The 21,269-nt window shown below is 35.0% G+C and overlaps 1 protein-coding gene across 5 annotated transcripts in view; it reads right to left on the bottom strand.

Annotated features, from left to right (window-relative positions):
* Positions 1-217: 217 nt before the first annotated feature.
* The window catches only part of SS18 (SS18 subunit of BAF chromatin remodeling complex), a 96,238-nt gene continuing 75,186 nt past the window's right edge, over positions 218-21,269 (bottom strand). For 4 of the 5 annotated variants that reach the window (XM_045065469.1, XM_045065470.1, XM_004742861.3 and 1 more), the window contains 2 exons: positions 19,140-19,273; positions 218-2,000 (listed from right to left, as the gene is read on the bottom strand). In XM_045065469.1, coding sequence (XP_044921404.1) covers positions 1,974-2,000; positions 19,140-19,273 — 161 coding nt within the window. In that variant the 3' untranslated portion in view covers positions 218-1,973. Of the gene's footprint in view, positions 2,001-7,276; positions 7,347-19,139; positions 19,274-21,269 lie in introns of all 5 variants that reach the window. The other variant, XR_001177920.2, reaches the window with a different exon arrangement.

A 21,269-nucleotide genomic window follows, 5' to 3' on the forward strand; every position in this document is an offset into this window, starting at 1 on the left:
AGAGAAAGAATTCTATAACAAACAGCCCACACAACATGCTGATTACTGAACAGTTAATTCTAATTAACTTGGGCATGGCAAGAGAATTTTGATAAAGTCCTAGAATACAAATATAGTCTGCTTATACCAGACTAACTTATATAAAAAACCCACAGCTAAGTCTCCAGACAAAACAAGAGAGTCAAAGAGATCTAATTTAAAGAAACAAATGAGAAAATTAAAATCACAAATAATTTATTCTTCCGTTAGAGTTGATACAGTTTTAAATAGCAACAAAGTACACAGTGGTGGAAAATTGGCACAGAACCTATAAGCATTTTCAATCACAATAAGGCTGTCCATGCTTTATCTGTTCAAACTTGATGTCCATTTTCTACTGACCAAGTTCAAAAAAACTCTATTCAGACCTTAAAACACACACACACTCTCTCATACACACACAGAAACACATTAAAATTCCTCCTTTTGATTACAGTATGTTGAGAACAGTACATTTTACGTATTCAAATTTATGGCACCCCTTCTGTTTTGTTTCCAGTTAGAAGTGGGAAAAACCAATTCAATTATAAAGAATACATCTTATTCCCTGGGCATAGGCAACTGTGATGAAAATAGCAACTTACCTTTGGGCTAGATGTTTTCAGATTATGCTTAAATAATTGTGGTTATAAACTTTTCAATGCATGATTTCCTGCCCAATGCAATATCCCTGAATTTAGCTAAAATAATCAGGCACAGGACAGTCTCAAATATGATTAAATATGCCACGCTAATGAACAAAGTGATCTAGAATGCAACCTCTATGCTTTTAATATAGACCAGAATAAACCTCATCAATAAGCATTTTCCTAAACATCTCTTTGTGTTACGTTAACCAAAATAAAAAGGGCAAAATTTAAGAGTGTCCTTTTATAAATGTTATTATTTCCAGGGAAGGAAGTTGAAATAAAGGTTTGTAAAGTCTCCTGAACTATTCTATTATATAAACCAACTGCCCTTCTAATGTTAAAAAATAAAATTACTAGATCAATGTTGACTCCTCTCTGATATTATTTTAAAAATGCTTTGATATTACTTACTAAGTTCCCTGATTACTCAAAGTAAAATTAACACTTCCATTTTCAGTTATTGCTATTTTTGGAGAGAATTACCACTTCATTTACATGAAACTGCTACCAAGATTCTTCAGATCCCACATGAAATAATTCTTATTGCCTCACATTTTAAAACTGTATTATAAATGATCTTTATAAAAAGGTTTTAATCCACAAAACTGGAAAGCTTTTAAAAAAATGTCTTTTTACTCAAAACTATCACAGTGCCCTTGATTATCTAACAGATAAAAGGGATCTGAATTTCCTCTAAAGAACATAACAGTGGACATATGGTGTGCTTTGTCTTCTCCCTCACCTTTATCTTTTATAGTACACCATTTTGAGACCAACACAATCAAGCATCCACCATGCTCCAATCCACATTTTAACAGAGGATTTCGGATTCTGTCCAATGCGTAGTGTACCGCCTTGCATATTCACCACATGAAATAAACATAATATACAAAATATTGCTGCTGTAAAAAGTGTACATTTCCCTCTTCCCCTTACAAAAGAATCTGTGGAAAAGTATTAAATTCCCTTAACCTTCATAAACATACAAAGCTGTTCACACCTTTCAGTCTGTAACAGTCCATTTGAAACACAGTTCCCAAATCATTGCAAATTGGTTATGTCATTGTATTTTCTGTCCAATGTTGCCATCTAGAGTAGAAATGTGAAATCAAGAGTATTTTTTAGCTACTAAAGCCTTTACAACTAAGCCACAAAGGCTGCTTACTGAGGAAACAGCCACTTATCCACAAGGTTTTTCCAAAAACTAGATGGAATGGAAGAATCTCTTCACACAGAGGTGTCCACAGTGCTGAGGTGACAATATGGCTGCTAATAGATACTGGCTATTGGAATGTGAGTACTTTTTCACTGCTGGTAATTTCCATACTGTCCCTAAAAGATAAATTTAAAAATATAATTAGATAATGGTTTGAGCATAGTTTGACCATAATAGCTAGGCACAGAAAATTTTCTTAAATCTTAGCACTGGCATACCACAAAAGTGACTTCACTGACAACAAACAAAACTGTTACATATTTAAGTACATAGTAACTCTGTAACTTCTTCTGATATTACATTCAATGCAAATGGATTTCAGAATCTTTGAAACTAGAATAGTATCTTTCACAAAGTAGGAATTTAAGTGTTTGGTAAATTTTATTGAATGAATTGAGCAAGAATGAGTGAGTTCTGGTTCTAAATCCTGCTGTGGTATGTACTGTGTATTAATTAAGAGATAGTGTAACAACTTTGTGACTGTTTAGCTTATTATTAATTGCTATTACAAATTAACATCAATAGTATTTGAAATCAGTAGCAAGGATGGAAAGATGCCTGGAAGATAAAGGGAAAAGAACCTTCCATCCATACTAAAGGAGCTGGGCTTTTCCCTGAGGCCAACAAAGTGTCAGCAAAGGCATTCAGACAGGCAGCTGGTACATAAAATCAAGAGAAGTTTGTTTTGTTTTTGTTGCTTTTAATAAGATAGACTTGAAGGCCTGTGGGCCCGCAGGATGGAAAAGACAAAGAGAGTACAGATAAATGAAGTAGCAGAAATTCTACAAGGGAGGTAAATAATGTCTAGTATACAGCTGTTAGGGTTAGATTTTGGAGAAGAGAAGAAATAGCTCTTCCTCTGAAAAAGAAAAAGAATGGCAGAAGAAAAGCCTACTAGAAAATACATATTTAAGAAAGATTTCTTAGATGTGTTTAAAAAAGATGTTCCTAAAAGCACCTATTTTCAAAAAACAGTATTCACAGGAAGCACATAATCAGCTAACTGTTTCTTTTGGATAAAATTTCCCCCTCCAAGTCATATTAATCATTTTATATCAAGAAAGTATTCTAGAATTGAACTACTTCTAAGCCTTAAGAAATAACACCCTAAAACTTTACATTTCCATCCAAATAAATATATATTTTTGAAAATCTATTAAACACCACTATATATCTAATTGAATAATAAATTATAAAGAGAATTAAGGCATTTAAAAAATATTAATGTACTTTCCATAGGTAAATTCAACAAAATTTAAAGTCAGTGCTCATCTTGAAATATTTATGGGTAGAGTATCAAATCTAGAATTTGCTTTAAAATTCTCTTAAAAAAAGTAGCTTGGGGTATATAAAACAGCATTAGCAAACTGTTGATAATTGTTGAAGTTGGTTGATAAGATACACGACGATCCATGATACTCCTCTTTTTTGTATTTGTGTACAGACTGCTATAAAACAAAGTTTAAAATAAGAAATATAAGTCAATACTTAGCATCAGGAACTTCTTACTCAATTGCTAAAACTCAGCTTCAGTATTTAGGTAATCTAAGTCCCAACTCAACTGTTATCTTTCCAACTGAGTCTAAAAAAGATCCTTGAGACTCATTTTTTTCACACTTAAAAGGTGTGACTCTGATGTCTCCATCTCTAGATCTCAATTTTCTTTCCATTCACGGCTACATTAATTCCTACCTCATCTATTTGTTAGGACACTTAAATAAGAGAGGACATGAGGAAGGACTTTTAAAAATTTTTAAATATTATAAATAAGTAAGCCTCAATGCTGGAGGGAAATGCTCCCCTAGTAAATGTGTATAATGTGATATTAATGATGAAAGTGACTTGCACATATTATGAATGATGTGAAAACAGAAGAGAAGTTAAGAACTGCTGTGCTATATAAATATAAGCTATAATTTATCTACTATATTATGAATTACTTGAGGGTAGGGAAGGTAGGCACTAGGGCTTATCCATCCTGAGGCCCCAAGTACTGAAGAGTGCCCAGCACTCACACATAAGACTTCTTAGATAATGTCTGCCAAATACTATATTCAAGCAATTATAACCATTTACGGAGCAAATACATGCTCATCACTATAATAAATTTGAAAAACAGGGAAGGTCAAACTTAGAAATAAATAAAGTACAATTACAGCAGTTCTACAAGAGTTCAGAAATGAAAAGATAAACACAACTAAAATAATTAGAAAAATATTTGAGAGAGGGTGGAAACCTTAAGAAAACAGTAAAACTCTGAATAGCAGAAAAAAGAAAATGAGGCGCTTCAAATAAAGGAATAGCTAAAGTAAAGGCATGTTGGAAAAACAGGTATAGGACACTTAAGTGGACAATAAAAAGGAATATACAATAATGAGAAGCAGATGCTATTACTTGGTAACACAGAGCCTGACGTAACAGAAAGAAGTGTGGCTAATAATAATAGCAATCTCAATACATAGCAATATAGCAATCTCTGTATCTCAATAACTAAGACCTTACCATGTGTCAGACACTAATAAATGTTTTGTGCCCATCTACAACCTATATAGTAAATACCATCTCCATTTTATACAAGATGAGATTGAGATGAGAATTAAAAAAAGCTGACCCAGACTTGATCACAGTACTGCAACCCAATCAAATCTCAAGCCCAAAAAAGTGTACTGTATATCTGTAACCATTAGCAAATTCCAGAATTAAAAGTATGGGTTTGGGAGCCAGAAACCAACTTCTAGCATTAACTCTACCACTTAACAGCTTCTTATCCTTGAGAAAGTTACTTATCCTTCCTTTCTTGATTTTCTCATCTAACAAATAAGAGTAATTATAATCTCTGCCTCAAAAAGAAGAACACCTGAAAATGCTCTATAATACTCAAGTACTCACTGATATTACTGGAGGCAGCTTGAGAAAGTATGTTCTAGTCAGTCACTACAGGCTCTAGTTGCTCAGAATTTGCCAGCCAACTCCACTTCTTGGCTCTATCATCTTGGGCAAATCACTCCGACTCTCTAAAACCTCAGCTTCTCTATGTCTGTTTGCTTCAATTTTTTTTTTTTTTAAATTACAAAATTCCTCTGACTAGGGTGTAAAGAATGAATGAGAAAGGAAGCAAGACAGCGTAGAAGGATCCTGCTGTGATGAACCTAGAAGATGTTGATGGTCTCAATAAAGGTAAGACAGTGATTTCAGAGAACTGGATGGATTTAAAAACATGTTAGGAAAAAGGGTTAACAGATTCTGTCGTGTGTTAAATGGAGGGAGAAAACCTAGAAATCTAAAGCGGCATTTGGCATTCTACTTGATGATAATACTTCTCTTGGACAGAGAAAACAGAAAGGAGGAGGAAGTTTGGGTAGAAAAATTGTGAATTTGTTTTGGTTATGCTGAACCAAGACATCTAAGTGGAGATGTCCAGTAGGTATCTAATTTTGAGAAGCGAGAGTCAGACTTCATATAGAGATCTGGGAGTCAACATCACCATAAACTGAGACCATGTGAGTAAATGAGATTGTCGAAGGAGTGTGTACAGAATAAAGAGTCATCCCTAGCCTAGGAACCTGAGCAATACCAATCATCTTTCAATTTCTTTCTTTCATTTATCCAATCATACAAAAGTCTTAAAATTATTCTGTCACAATACTTTTTAGGGATTTCTTTCAGTATTCTTATGAGCACCATTCAAATTTTAGGAAGTAAAGGCCTTTATTTATTCACTTATTTATACTTTATTTTCTGATCAATATTTACTGCTAATTGCTATGTTCTACTAGGTGATGGAAACTCAACAGTGGTAAGAAAACAGAAGTGGTGATGTCTTTAAAGGACTGACATTCTAGGGGAAGAGAGTATGACAATAAATAATACATAATCTATTACATGGAGATAAATGCTACACTGAAATATTTAAGCATTTAACATAACTAATGAAACTTTTCCTCTAAAATGAGTAACAGGCAAGGATGTCCCCTTCTTACCACCCCTTTACAAACACTGTACTAGAATTCCTAGCTTATGCAGTAAGAAAAAGAAACATGCAGATGATAGGATTATCTAGGTAGAAAACCCCAAAGATTCAACAACAACAAAAAAATCTTTGAAACTGATAAGCAAAGTTACAGGATACAAGTTAACATACAAAAGTCAATCACCTACCTGTATGCCCGCAATGAACAACTGGAATTTGAAATTAAAAACACTACCATTTATACTAACACAAAAATGAAAATTGGGTATAAATCTAACAAAATATGTATAAAATGTACATGAGTCAAACTAAAAAACTGATAAAAAATTTTTATAAACTAAATAAATGGAGAAATGTTACATGTTCATGGATAAGAAAATCAATATTGTTAAAATGTCAATTTTTCCTTATGTAATTTAAAGATTCAACACAATCCCAATCAAAATCTCAACAAGTTATTTGTGGTCACTGACAGATTGATTCTAACATTTACAGCAAGAGGTAGAAGACCCAGGATAGCCACACAATATTGAAGAAGAACAAAGCCAGAGGACTGATAGTTCTGACTTTAAGACTTACTATAAAGCTACAGCAATCAAGACAGCGTGGTTGGTACTGGTGAAAGAACAGAAAAATAGATCAATAGAACATTAAAGAGAGCCCAGAAATAAAGCCACATAACTGTAATAAACTGATCTTTGACAAAGAAGCAAAGGTAATGCAATGGAGCAAAGAGTCTTTTCAACAAATGGTGCTAGAACAACTGGATATCCACAGGCAAAAAAGTGAAAACAAGACAGAGATCCTCAACCCTTCACAGAATTAACTCAAACTGGACCACAGACCTAAATGGAAAATACACAAGAATAAAACTCGTAGACGATAACACAGAAGAAAACTAGGTAATTTGAATTTGGTAATGACTTTTTAGATACAATTCCAAAGGCATAATCCATGAAAGAAATAACTGATAAGATGGACTTCATTAAAAGTAAACTTTTGTACTCTGCAGAAGACGATGTCAAAGGAATGAGAAAACAAGCCATGAAGACAATACAATATTTACAAAAGGCACATCTGATAAGGACTATTATACAAAATATACAAAAAACTCTAAAAATCCAACAATAAGAAAACAAACAACCCAATTAAAATATGGGCCAAGATCTGAACTGACATCTCACTAAAGATATAAAGATGTCAAGTAAGTGTATGAAAAGATGTCCACATCATGTTATTAGGGAAATGCAAATTAAAACAATTAGATACCACTACCAAGATTAGAATCGCCAAGATTCTGAACACTAACCACACCAAATGCTGGCAAGGATGTAGAATGAGATTGTTGCTGAGAATGCAAAATGCGACAGCCACTATGGAAGACAGTTTGGCAGATTCTCACAAAACTAAATAGACTCTTACCATATAATCCAGCAAGCGTGCTCCTTGGTTTTTATCCAAATGAGTTGAAAATTTATGCCCACACAAAAACCTGCACATGGAAGTTTATAGCAGTTTTATTCATAATTGCCAAAATTTGGAAGCAACCAAGATATCTTTCAAAAAACGAATGGAAAAACAGACTTCAGTACATCCAGACAATGGAGTATTACTCAGCACTAAAAAGAAATATGCTATCAAGCCATGAGAAGGACTTAAATGCATATTACTAAGTGAAATGCCAGTGAAATGAAAAGGCTACGTACTACATGATTCCAAGTATACGACATTTCAGAAAAGGCAAAAATATGAAGACAGTAAAAAGATCATTGTTTGCCAGGGGTTAGGGGGGAGAGAGAGATAAATAGAGGAGCACAGAGGATTTTTAGGGCAATGAAACAATTCTATATGATACTATAATGGTCAATACATGTCATTATACATTTGTCAAAATGTACGACACCAAGAGTGAACCCTAATGGACGCTATAGACTTGGGGTGATAATGATCTCTTCAGTCTGAGTTCACTGATTATGACAAACGGACCACTCTGGGATCCTGATAGCAGGAGAGGCTATAAATATTTATGGGTAGGATTTATATGAAAACTCTCTGTACTTAGTGCTCTATTTTGTTCTGAACCTAAAACTGCTCAAAACAATAAAGCCTATCTAAAAAAAATTAAAACATGCTTTCCAGTCAAGATGGATTTGCCCCAAAACCACTCAAAACATATGAAATGTTCGCATTCAGGACACAAGGTAATGAAGAACAGCAATTTGAGAAATGAAACAAATGAAGTGAGCCCTCTGGTTATACATTTTACTGTACCAAGAAGTCTCTACACTGCAGTGTGTGGAGTGGAACTAAGCCTGCATCTGAATTAAAGACAAAAAGCTTAAAGTCTGGAGAGAAAACAGGGGCTAGAGTTCACAGGACAGAGTACTAGAAAGGAGAGAAATGCATAGAAAGAGAACTGTACAGCTCTGCAAAGGAACTCTCTTGAATACTCAGTGTAGTACTGATATGCAAATGCAAGTAGAAACAACCAAAAGAATTAGAAGAAGCAATACTTGGCACTCTTAAAGAAACAGAAATAGTGCACATTCCTACCAGTCAGAGTGAAAAATCTCACAATTCAAGGGCATTGGGTTGAGTACTCGAAGTTACTTAGCAGGAATACTTAGCAGAGGACTAAACACTGCTTTGGTCCTGCCTAAAAACCTTAAAAGCAATCCCCAGAAGATCAAGATATGTCTACATTACTTAACTGCATTCCAAAACAAAGCTCAAGAATATTTCTAAGAATACATATGTATCCACCGCCCAACAAAGTAAAAGTGGCATTCATAATATCTGGCATATAATCAAACATCATGCATACAAAGAATGAGAAAAATGGCCCATAATGAAAAGAAAAAAAAAATCAATCAAAACTGATCCAGATGTTAAGAATTATCAGAAAAGGATATTAAAATAGTTATCATACCTGCATTACACATATTCAAAAATTTAGGCAGAGACATGGAAGACCCAAATTGAAATTCTAGGAAAAAACCCCAAAATGAAATTCTAGAAATGAAAAATACCTGGGAATGGATCAAAAGCAGATAAAACAATGAACAAGAAAACATTAGTGAACTTTAAGACACAGCAGAAGAAACTACTCAAAATAAAACAACAACAAAAAAGGAAAATAAAAAACAAAGTATCAGTGAACTATGATGCAAGTTTAAGGAGTCAAATATAAATGTAATTAGAGTTAACTAATCATGTAACTGGAAAGAAAGGGATATAGGGATAAGAAAAGGAAAAATACTTTGTCAGAATTTTTCCAAATTTGATGAAAACCATAAAGCCAGAAATCCAAAAAGATATGTGAACCCTATGCAGAAAAAACAGCCAAACAATTTCACAAAGGGAAAAAATCTCAAAAAAAAACAGCCAAAAAAAGAAATACCAACTACCAGAAAAGAAAGAGAAGAGTAACAGCAGATGTCTCCTTGGAAACAATATAAGCAAGAAGACAGTGGAGCCACATTTTTTAAAGTGTTGAAAGTAAAAATACAAAACAAAACAAAAACAAAACAAATAAACAAAAAGAGAATTCTATACCAAGAATAAATATTTTTTAATAATGGAAGAGAAATAAACACTATCTCAAACATACATGAACTGAAGGCCTGTGTTACAATAAATATTAGAAACAATTTCCTTTCCTTCACACAAAGGAAAATGATACCAGATGGAACTATGAATCTACCATAGGCATCAAGAGTACCAGAAATAGTAAATATATAAGATTTTTTCTTATTATTTAAGTATCTTTAAAGGATAACTGCTTTTTTAAAAAACAAAATAAATTCCATATGCAATAGTTTATAACATGTACAAACAAAATTACAATAATAGCACAAAAGTTGAGACAAAATGGAAGTAAACTATTGAAAGGCTTTACACTACACATAGGTGGTATATTATTACCTAAAATATGCTACAAAATGGGTGAACCTTGAAAACATCACACTGAGTGAAAGAAGCCAATCACAAAATACCACCTATGGCACAACTCCATGTATCTCAAATATCCAGAGTAAGAAAATCTATACAGACTGAAAGTAAACTACTTGTTTCCTAGGGCTGGATGTTTAGAGAAAAATGAACAAACTTAAAAAAAAAAAATCCCAATGAATGGTATACTCTAAAATGGCTGAGTTAATTGAATGGCATGTGAATTTTATCAGTAAATGTAGTTTTTTTTAAGGAGGAGAAAAGTTCAAAATAAGACAGAAAAAGAAAATAACGTACAAAAAAGGGGTAAAAATCAAGATGATAGATTCAGTCTAATCCACAATCACATAAAAAAACATAATGTTCAAAGCCCCTCCATTAAAAGGCAGATTGTCATACTGGATAAAAAAGCAAGACTTCACAAATGCTGCCTTCATGAAATACAATTTAAACATAAGAAAACACCAATATGTTAAAAATAAAGGGATAAGGGGTACCTGCCTGGCTCAGTTGGTAATCAAGTTGAAACTCTTGATTTTGGGGTTGTACATATGAGCCCCACGTTGGATGCAGATTACTTAAAACTAAAATCTTAAAAAAAACTAGTAATAAAAGGGTAAAAAAAGATATGTAGTTCTATCAATAATCCAAAGAAAGTTGGTGTGGCTATATTAACACCAAAAGGATCGCAGAGCAAAGAATATTATCATGGAAAAGGAAGTTATTTCATAATAGTAAAGGAATAAATTAAGACATAAAATTCCTAAAAATGTAAAAACCTTAAAAAGGTAGCACTAAGATTCATGAAGCAAAAATGGACAGAACTGCAAGGAAAAATAGACAAACACACAATTATAGCCAGAGATCTAATGTGTTTTTTTAAATAACTAATAGAGCAGAAAGAAAATCAGCTAAGATATAGGAGACTTGAACACTATCAACCAACTTGATCTAACGTTTACAGAACATCCTCACAGACCATATTGTGGGCCATAAAGTAATAAGTCTCAATAAACGTATGTTGATAGAATTATGATGATGGAATTAAATGAGAAATCAGTGAGAGCAAAATATCTGGAAAATCTCCTAATATTTAAAAACTAAATCATATACTTCTAAATAACACTTGGATCAAAGAAGAAATCAAAAGCAAAATCAGAAAATATTTTCAACTGACTGTTAATAAAAATACAACATAAAAAAATCTGTGCAGGGCGCCTGGGTAGCTCAGTGGGTTAAGCCGCTGCCTTCGGCTCAGGTCATGATCTCAGGGTCCTGGGATCGAGTCCCACATCGGGCTCTCTGCTCAGCAGGGAGACTGCTTCCCTTCCTCTCTCTCTGCCTGCCTCTCTGCCTACTTGTGATCTCTCTCTCTCTCTCTCTCTGTCAAATAAATAAATAAATAAATAAATTTAAAAAAAAATCTGTGCACTAAACAGTTAAAAGAAGTACATAGAGGGGAACTTACAGCAATCAACACCTAAATTACGAAGGAGGGTGGTTCTTTTATGAATGGGAATTCAGCTATTACCCTTAGGAAATCGGAAAAGAAGAACAAATGAAACCCAAAGCAAGCAGGAGAAAAGAAATAATAATGAAGAGGGCAGAAATCAAGGAAAAAAAGAAAAACAAACAGAGGTGGGGCAGGGGGAGGGGGGAAATCTATAAAAAAAAAAAAAAGCTGACTCTCTGAGAAGACCAATGGAAGTACATAAAACAGGCAGCCAAATTACTTGGGAGGAAAAAAAAAAGAGAGAGTGGATACACATTACCAATATCAGAAATGGAAGAGAGATCACTATTGATACTAGAGATACTAAAAAGGATAAAAAGGGAATCATTCAACACAACAAATGAAATGGATAAATCCCTTAATAAATACAAATATCTCAGGCACCTCAGTGGCTCAGTTGGTTAAGCAACTGCCTTCAGCTCAGGTCATGATCCCAGAGTCCCTGAATCAAGTATCACATTGGGCTCCCTGCTCAGCAGGGAGTCTGCTTCTTCCTCTGACCTTCTACCTCTCATGCTCTTTCTCTTTCTCTCTTTCTCTCAAATAAATAAATAAATAAAATCTTAAAAAAAAAAAAATACAGGGGCACCTGGTGGCTCAGTCGATTAAGCAGCTGCCTTCAGCTCAGGTCATGATCCCAGGGTCCTGGGATTGAGCCCCACATCAGCCTCCCTGCTCATTGGGGAGCCTGCTTCTCCCTCTCCCTGCCACTCTGCCTTTTGTGCTCTCTCTGTATCTCTCATTCAAATAAATAAATCTTTAAAAAATACAAATATCTCCTCAAGAAAAAACAGATAACCTGAATATGCCTATGTCTAATAAAGAAAATAAATTTGTAATTAAAAATCTTCCTACAGATTCACAGACCTGTACCCCTGGGGATAAAAATATATGTTTATAAAAAATAAAAAATATAATATTTTATAAAAAATTATTTATTTTATAAAAAATAAAAAATATATTATATGTTTATAAAAAATAAAAATATAAAAAATAAAAATAAAAAAAAAAAAAAAAACAAAAACAAGACCTTCCTGCAAAGAAAATCCAGGCTCAAATAGCTTCACTGATAAATAGTACCAAACATTTTAAAAGGAATAATAACAACTTTACACAAATCCTTCAAGAAAACTGAAGAAGGCTCCTTCAAAAAGGATGCCTAGGTGGCTCAGTGAGTTAAGTGTCTGCCTTAGGCTCCGGTCATGATCCCAGGGTCCTGGGATCGAGTCCAGATCAGGTTCCCTGCTCAGCAGGAGGTCTGCTTCTCCCTCTGAACTTCCCCCTCTCATGCTCACTCTCTCTCATTCTCTCTCAAATAAATAAAATCTTTTAAAAAATAAAAATAAGTACACTTTTATATATAGCAATTAACAACTATAAATTGAAATTAATTTACAGTAGTGGGGCACCTGGGTGGCCCAGTGGGTTAAAGCCTCTGCCTTTGGCTAAGGTCATGATCCCAGGATCCTGGGATCGAGCCCCGCATCGGGGTCTCTGCTCAGCAGGGAACCTGCTCCTCCTCTCTCTCTCTCTGCCTACCCCTCTGCCTACTTGTGTTCTCTGTTCAAATAACAACAAAAAAAATCTTAAAAAAAAATATGCCTAAACAACTCTGAAAAAGAACAAAGTTGGAAAACTAACAACACCTAATTTCACAACTTACTATAAAACTATAGTAATAAAGAGGTATTGACATAAAGACTAATAAATAGATCAATCCAGAAACGGACATATTTATGATTTTCAGCAAAGGTTCAAAGGCAATTCAGTAGAGAAAGGACAGTCTTTTCAACAAATGGTGCTCAGAAAATCAGCTATCCATTTGAAAACAAAAATACAAACTCCAATTTATGCTTCCTACAAAAATTAACTTAAAATGATTATAGATTTAAATGTAAAGTTAAAAATATAATGCTTCTAAAATAAAGAATGAGGAGAAAATCTTTGTGACTCTGAATTAGGTAAAGATTTCCTACATATAATATCAAAAGCATGATCTACAAAAGAAAAAGTTGATAAATAGGACTTCATAAAAATTTTAAAGTTCCTCTCTTCAAAAGAAAATGCTGAAAGAATGAAAAGAGAAGCTATATATTGGATAAAAATATTTGCACACTATATACCTGATAAATGACCTGTATGTACAATATAGAAAGACCTCTCAATACTCAACAGCAAGAAAATAAGGAACTGAATTTTAAAATAAGCAAAAGATTTGATCAGACATTTCAGAAAAGTTATACAGATGGAAAAGAAGTACATGATAAGTCACTATCACCTGTCCTTTGGGACGTAAAAATGAAAAGCTTAATGACCTATCATTATACATCGTTGTTAGAAATAGGTAAAACTGAAAAGACTGACCCATCAAAAAATATCAAATAGTACACTTTTAATATGTGCATTTTCTGGCACATCAATAACACTTCAATAAAGTTGTCTAAATACAGAAGGGTGGCGAAATACAATAGTCCCCTCCTTATCCATGGTTTTGCTTTTGCTTTCTGTAGTTTCATTTACCAGTGGTCAGCTGTGGTCCAATAGTAGAAGATCTTCCTGACACATCTTCAGAAGGTCAAGAGCAGCCGAACACTACAACATAATGTCTATGTCACTCCCCTCACTTCACCTTAGCACGTAGGCATTTTATCAGCCCACATCATCATAAGAAAGGTGAATACAATACAGTAAAAAATATTTTGAGAAAGACCACATTTGTATAACTTTTATTATAGTATATTGTTATAATTGTTTTTATTATTCTTTATTGCTGCTAATTTCTTACTATACCTAATTCATAAATCAAATTTTATCATAAATATATATACATAAGAAAAACATGGTATATACAGAGTAGTTTTGGGTATTTACTGAGGGAACTGTAGTTTTGGGTATTTACTGAGGGAACTAGAATGTATCCTTTGTGGGTAAGGGGGGGCCTACTGCAAAGCAAGGCAATGGAGGATGTTACTATTTTTAAATATTTATTTATTTATTTTAGAGAGAGGGCACCAGCTAGGTGCTCGACGCGTGGGGCTTGATCTCACAACCCTGAGATCATAACCTGAGCTGAAATCAAGAATCGGACGTTCAACCGACTGAGCCACCAAGGGGTCCAAGGATGTTACTATTTTAAATAGGCAGACTGTGAAGGACTTCTTGATATGACATGGTGAGACATCAGAGCAGAAACTGGAAGTAAGTGAGGAACCCACACATTGCAAGTTATTGGGGAAGAGTTTGGGCAATAAAGGGTGCAGTGAACAGGGATAAATATAATTGATCTGTATGGGAACAGCAAACAAGCCACGGTGACTGAAGCAAACTAAATGAGGGCAGCTATAAACAGAGATGAGGTGGTGGGACAGGTGAGGGGGGCACAAGGCATGTAGGGCTCTGTAGGTCATTATAAGATCTAGCTTTCACGGGACGCCTGGGTGGCTCAGTTGGTTGGACGACAGCCTTCGGCTCAAGTCATGATCCCGGAGTCCCGGGATGGAGTCCCGCATCGGGCTCCCAGCTCCATGGGGAGTCTGCTTCTCCCTCTGACCTTCTCCTCACTCATGCTCTCTCTCTCACTGTCTCTCTCCTCTCAAATAAATAAATAAAATCTTAAAAAAAAAAAAAAGATCTATAGCTTTCACTATAAGACTGAAGTCACCACAGGGCTTTGAGCTGTGGCTTTAAAAGGGGCACCTGGGTGGCTCAGTGGGTTAAAGCCTCTGCCTTCGGCTCAGTCATGATTCCCAGGGTCCTGGGATCGAGCCCCGCATCAGGTTCTCTGCTCCACAGGGAGCCTGCTTCCCCCTCTCTCTCTCTGCCTGCCTCTCTGCCTACTTGTGATCTCTGTCAAATAAATAAGTAAAATCTTTAAAAAAAAAAAAAAAGCAACTAATGTTTTTGGGATGCCTGGGTGGCTCAATTAGTTAAGCAATTGCCTTCAACTCAGGTCATGATCCCAGGCTCCTGGGATTGAGTCCTACATTGGGCTCCCTGTTCCGGGGGGGGGGGGAAGCCTGCTTCTCCCTCTACTGCTGCCACTCTCCCTGCTTATGGCCCTTTGCTCTCTCTCTCCATCAAATAAATAAATTTTTTAAAAGCATCTTTTTTTAAAAAAGATCATTTTTAAAATTTTAAATATTTTAAAATGTTTTTAAAAGATCATTCTGGGTCCTATGTGGAGCATATTCTATAGCGGAGCTACAATGAAAGCAGGAAGACCAAGAAGGAAGATAATTGCAATAGTCCAAGTGAGTGACAGTTATAACTTTGACTTGGGTAAGAGCAAGAGGTTGTAAAAAACAGCTAGATACTGGATAAATTCTGAAGGAAAAGGTGATGAGAATTGCTGGTTGACAAGATACTTGATTTACAAAAAAGAGGGGAGCCAGGATGACTCGAGCTTTTTAGACTATGGAACTGAAAGAATCAAGCAGCTATTTCTGAGATAGAAAAAAATAATGGAGAAGCAACAGCCTCTAGCAATGATTTCTCTCTCAATTTTTCCCCTCTTTTAGTTCATCATGCACACTGCTCTAAGAATCATCTGCCTAAACCACCACGATAATTATATTATTATTGGATTTAAGAATCTGTATCAGTTTTCTAATCCTTCACTATCTTGAAGATACTATCTAATATCTAATGCTTCTATCTATCTAATAAGTCTATCTGTCTAATACTAACACTATCTAATACCTCCCCTAAAATGAAGAGACCAACAAGTGTTTGGGTTGGGGGATATAGATAAGGTAAAAACCCTTGATAAATGTGGACAGACTAACACTAGAGTAGCTAAGTTGGTCCCTCCTCATAGACTTTTTTTTTTAAGATTTTATTCATTTATTTGACAGAGAGATCACAAGTAGGCAGAGAGACAGACAGGGAGAGAGAGGAGGGGAAGCAGGCTCCCTGCTGAGCAGAAAGCCTGATGCAGGGCTTGATCCCAGGACCCTGGGATCATGCCCTGAGCTGAAGGCAGAGGCTTTAACCCACTGAGCCATCCAGGTGCCCCCTCATAGCCTTTTCTAGTGGGAAAGGAAATGTGGCTGGCATCTACCTAAACACCATGGGTCTTTATCTACAGTACCATCCCAAATTCCCAAGTAGTTCAGGGGGTGGACTAATTATAATAAAAATGGTAGTATATCATATGTCTATCATATATACTACATACCACACATAATATCATATATGTGTACCAAGTACCACACATAGCTAATATTTTATACACATCATTTAAAACCTTTTATAGGCTCCAAATGATGTCAGGATAAAGTCCAAGTCCCCTAATATGGCTTGTAAGAGTCTTTCTAATCTAATCCTTAACTTTTCTCTCCAATCTTGCCTCTCCCTCCCCATGCTTCTGTTTTATTCTACCACACATCTCAATGCTAGTCCTTTAGGAATGCACTTCATTCTGACTAGAATATCCTTCCCTCCTCTATGTCTACTTATCTAATACCTATTCATCCCTGGGCCCTCACACTAATACAATACTTCCCAAAGAACATTTTTTCTATCATCTACATTAGGAGCTCACTTCCACAAAAATCTTGCCTTTCTTCACCCAAGTACCTCTCATACTATATTATAACATTTGTTTATTCGTCTAGACTTAAGTTCACAAAGACAGAACTTATGCTTATCTTATTTCCCAATGTACCCCAATTTTAGGTATTTGGCGTACAAATATTTCTCAAGAAACATTTACTTAATGACTAACAAGCTTCAGGGATGTAGAAACACATCATTTAGAGAGAATATGGCTAGTTTAGTCCATGACATGCTCAAGTTGATGGAAATAGCAAGACATCCAAAGAGAGATGTTCCATACACAGCTGAAAAAAATGGAGCTGAAGGGTAGTCTGAGGGTACTGAAAATATAAGATGGGATGAATAGAGAGACCAAGAAAAACACCAAGCCAAGGATTGATATTTGGATAAAAGATGAGAAACAAATGAAAAAAATAAAGAAGGAATTACTGGAAGTGTTAAATTTTAAAAAGCACAGTAGTTAGAAGTTAAACAAAACCATTCAAGAATGAAAATAGGAACACACGTCAAATATATCAAAAGTAAAGTCAAGAAAGACCAAGATACTTCACTGGTACAGAAGGGTGCCTGGGTGGTTCAGTCAGTCAAGCACCTGACACCTGATTTCAGCTCAGATCATGATGTCGGACTTGTGGGCTTGAGCCCTGCATCAGACTCCACGCTCAGCAGAGTCTACTGGACAGTCTCTCTCTCTCCCCCTCTGCCCCTCCCTTCACTCCAAATAAATAAATAAATAAAATCTTTTTTAAAAAGATTGCTCCACCAGCCATAAGAACCATGTCTGTTTTATTCCTTCAGGACCTAATATAGTGTCCAGCACACAAAAAATTAATAAATATTTGCTGATTGAGGGGACAAAAGATCAGAAGCTCACTTTTTAAAAAGTTAACTTATCTAAAAAGAGCCTAAATCTTGTCCTCAGGAATTTTGCCCTGAGTCATTAGCCACGACTTATTTCATTTTTATTTATTTATCTATTAAGATTTTATTTATTTATTTGAGAGAGAGCAAGCATGAGAAGGAGGAGGGTCAGAGGGAGAAGCAGACTCCTTGCCAAGCAGGGAGCCCGATGTAAGACTCAATCCCGGGACTCCAGGATCATGACCTGAGCCAAAGGCAGCTGCCTAACCAACTGAGCCACCCAGGCGCCCCCTTATTTCACTTTTAAAATGTAAGTAAAATTTCAATCTAATTCTTTGGCTTCATATTAGGGATTTTTAAAAAATATTACTCTTTTGTCCTTACCCTTTTAGTTTAAGTCTCTTCTATCTCTTTTACCTTTACCTCTGAAATAGGAAATGTCAGGACAAGGGGCAGTAGGCTTCAGAGAGCATGGAGAGAAGAACTGCTCACGTCTCAAGTTCTAATTAGTATGGTACTGAGTTGTTCCTCAAATCAGATCGTCTAAACTGGTCTTAGAAGCCTAACTTACCAAAAAAAAAAAAAAAAACAATAACCTATTTTAAAGAACTTAAGTAGTGAGCAGACAAGATTATCCTCACTAGAAAGTCATTAGACAATACTGAAATCAATCTAAAGAAACTGATAACTTCATAAACCATTTTCATTATAATTTAGAGTACCTATAACAAGATTCACTGCTGCACAGATTAAGTCTGAAAAGTTTACTGACAAAAAGAAGGAACTTAAGTAAATCCTAGGTTCAAGAGAACAGTCATCTTAGAACGAGATACATCTCTACATATATGAAAATAGAAGGAAAGAGAATAGGAGATAAAGATTATTAGTACTTGAGATAATGGACAGGTATATGAAAGGAGGCATCAGAGACAGGAGGTAAATAGGAATTGAGAGAGGAAGGACAACAGGGATGTGGATGAAGTGCAGTGGGGAAGCTGAAGTCAAGATGAGAGCTACAAAGAGCACTGACACAGATGGACTCCACATCTCCACAGGGCAGTAAACATGAGGGAGATCAGAGAAAACAGGGGCCTTAGGTTAGAGAATGGTGTTTGTAATACCTCCAGGAAGTCTGCCTGGGGAAAGACCAGAGGGAGAGAGAGACTATGAATGAGTATGAATGAATGCTGGTACCCAGAGATTAGGCATGTTTTACATGTTACTGTAAGTAACTACGATCAACTGTGCGAGCATTCTCTGAAAAAGACTTATAAGTAAATTTCTTTTTTGTTAACTCATATGCTATAAACAAGAGGAGGGAAAAAATGAGCCTTCAAGTCAAAAACACCCTAATGAAGAGTGAACAAACAATGGGGCAATCACACAGTTGGCCAAATAACTTACCTGGTCATATCCATAAGGCCTCTGCTGTGGCGGCTGTGGTGGTCCAGGCTGTGTTGGTCTATAACCCCCATATTGCTGACCTTGTCCTTGAGGGTAGTTAGGATACTGAGGACCTGGACCACCCTGTGAAGGACCTGCAAAATAATTAACACAAACAAAAACCCAGATAAAAACAGAACTCTCAAAAGGGTTTAGAACTAGATGTTATTACATTTTTATATCTAAACAAAAAAGGATAGTTTGGTATCCTGATCTTCTCAAATACATTTTAAAATAAATTCCACAGGTTGTAAGAGTGAAAATATTATAATACTGTAATACTGCCACCACATACAAGATGTTTTGATTCGGTATAGCTAATAAGCTATGTGTTAGCCATCAAAAAAAATTTTTTTTAATGAGTAAAAGAGATTCAGGAGTTTTCAATGAGTAAAAGAGACTCAGGTTAATTCTATGACATTAAGTAAATTCATCTGTAGCTCCACTAGAAAGTAACCAGTATAAGCAACAGATAAAAGAAGAAGCAAGAAGCAGATTCAAATTAAAATACTGAAATAATTTTTGAATAAAGTTTGAGAATCAATGATATTTATAGCAGTATGACTCTGGAGTCACACTTGCAATCACCAAAGAATCACAAAGAATAATTTTCCATGTAAATTCTAGATTAATATTTGCAATCATCAAAAGAATGCTTTATGCTCTGCATTGGTAAACTTACTATCACAATATTTTCAAACCAAAACTAAAGAAGAGTTGAAAAGCCACAGGTTGCATGTGAAAAAACCTGATTCAAAAGTTATGTTCTGTGTACCAATCACCTTTAATACCTAACCCATAAAAATGAATGATTTCCAATTCCAGAGACGGCAAGGGACTAATCTGGCTTGCCAAACAAATATGTCTGTTTCATAAATTCCACTACTGCCTATTGTAAAGGATGCTTTTTAAAGCATAAGCTGAAAAGCTTTGACACTTTCATGTTTTCTATCATTGCCATTCAAAACCTGCCATTTAAAAAAAAAAAGAAACACACTGATGGTGGAAGAAAGTGTCAAAAGAGAATATATTTCCAAGCTTAAATAAATCCCATCACTCTATTATTTACTTAATTATTATACACCCAACTATTAAAACTCTAAATTTTCTATCAGAAGAAAGTACAATAGAAGCCTATGAATAAGCAAAATGGGAACTTCATTGGGATTCTCAATTTCTATCAAAACGGCATTTAACTACTTAAACTGAAAATATTCAGTTTCATTTACTCTTTCTTCCCATTTAAAATATTTGTATCAATGAATTCACTTGACGTAAGCACACCATAATTTTTTTCCTATAACCACAATAAAATCAGAATACTCTACTTATTCAAAATACAGACATTCAATGGTCACGAAAGGAAAACTGCCATTTGAGAGCAGCAAGAAAGTCCCCTTGTAAAAACAAGAAATCCAAGGAATATTTCTAAAGTCATATCTCAAGGAACCAGAACTTATCAGTTGGGGGAAATGCCTGGCTCCCAACACCTGACTTAATTTCAATGCTTATGTTGAAGGCACAAGAGAATTTCAGCCTGATCCTGTTCTTAGATGTGCAATGATGGGTAGAGAGATGTGCCCATAGTAATCGCAGAGCTTAAACTAATGGATGAAAAGAGTAAGATATTACTGATATAAAAAAGAGACCACTGTTAGCAAGAGAAGATATCAGATTAATAAGCAGTTACTTCTCTAACATTAGAACCATATTTTCCTGTATATAAAGTAGTGACAGTAGCTTAAAATTTAAGAATAAGATCAGGTCTTTATCATTCCCCACTCCCTATCTAATGAAGTTACTGAAAGCGAGATACCCAGCTACTAGCTCTCACAGTGAGTATATAATAAGAAAATATGGCCACAGTTCCCCCAAACTCTGTAATATACATAACAGCAATAAATACACCTCTATGGATGAATATATTGCTACTGAACCAAAGAATGACAAAAGCATTTTCTTCATGCATTCCAAATACATCTCATTTGTACTAGAAAAATCAATGTTATTTTTCATAGTAACAGTCATTAGTTTTAGAAATAAATTTGCTAAGCAGATTATATAGATGTGGTTAATAATCACCCAATTCAT

Source organism: Mustela putorius, unplaced genomic scaffold, assembly GCF_011764305.1.
Source record: "Mustela putorius furo isolate JIRA1106 unplaced genomic scaffold, ASM1176430v1.1 tig00003858_pilon_pilon_pilon, whole genome shotgun sequence".
In the NCBI taxonomy this organism is placed as follows: domain Eukaryota; kingdom Metazoa; phylum Chordata; class Mammalia; order Carnivora; family Mustelidae; genus Mustela; species Mustela putorius.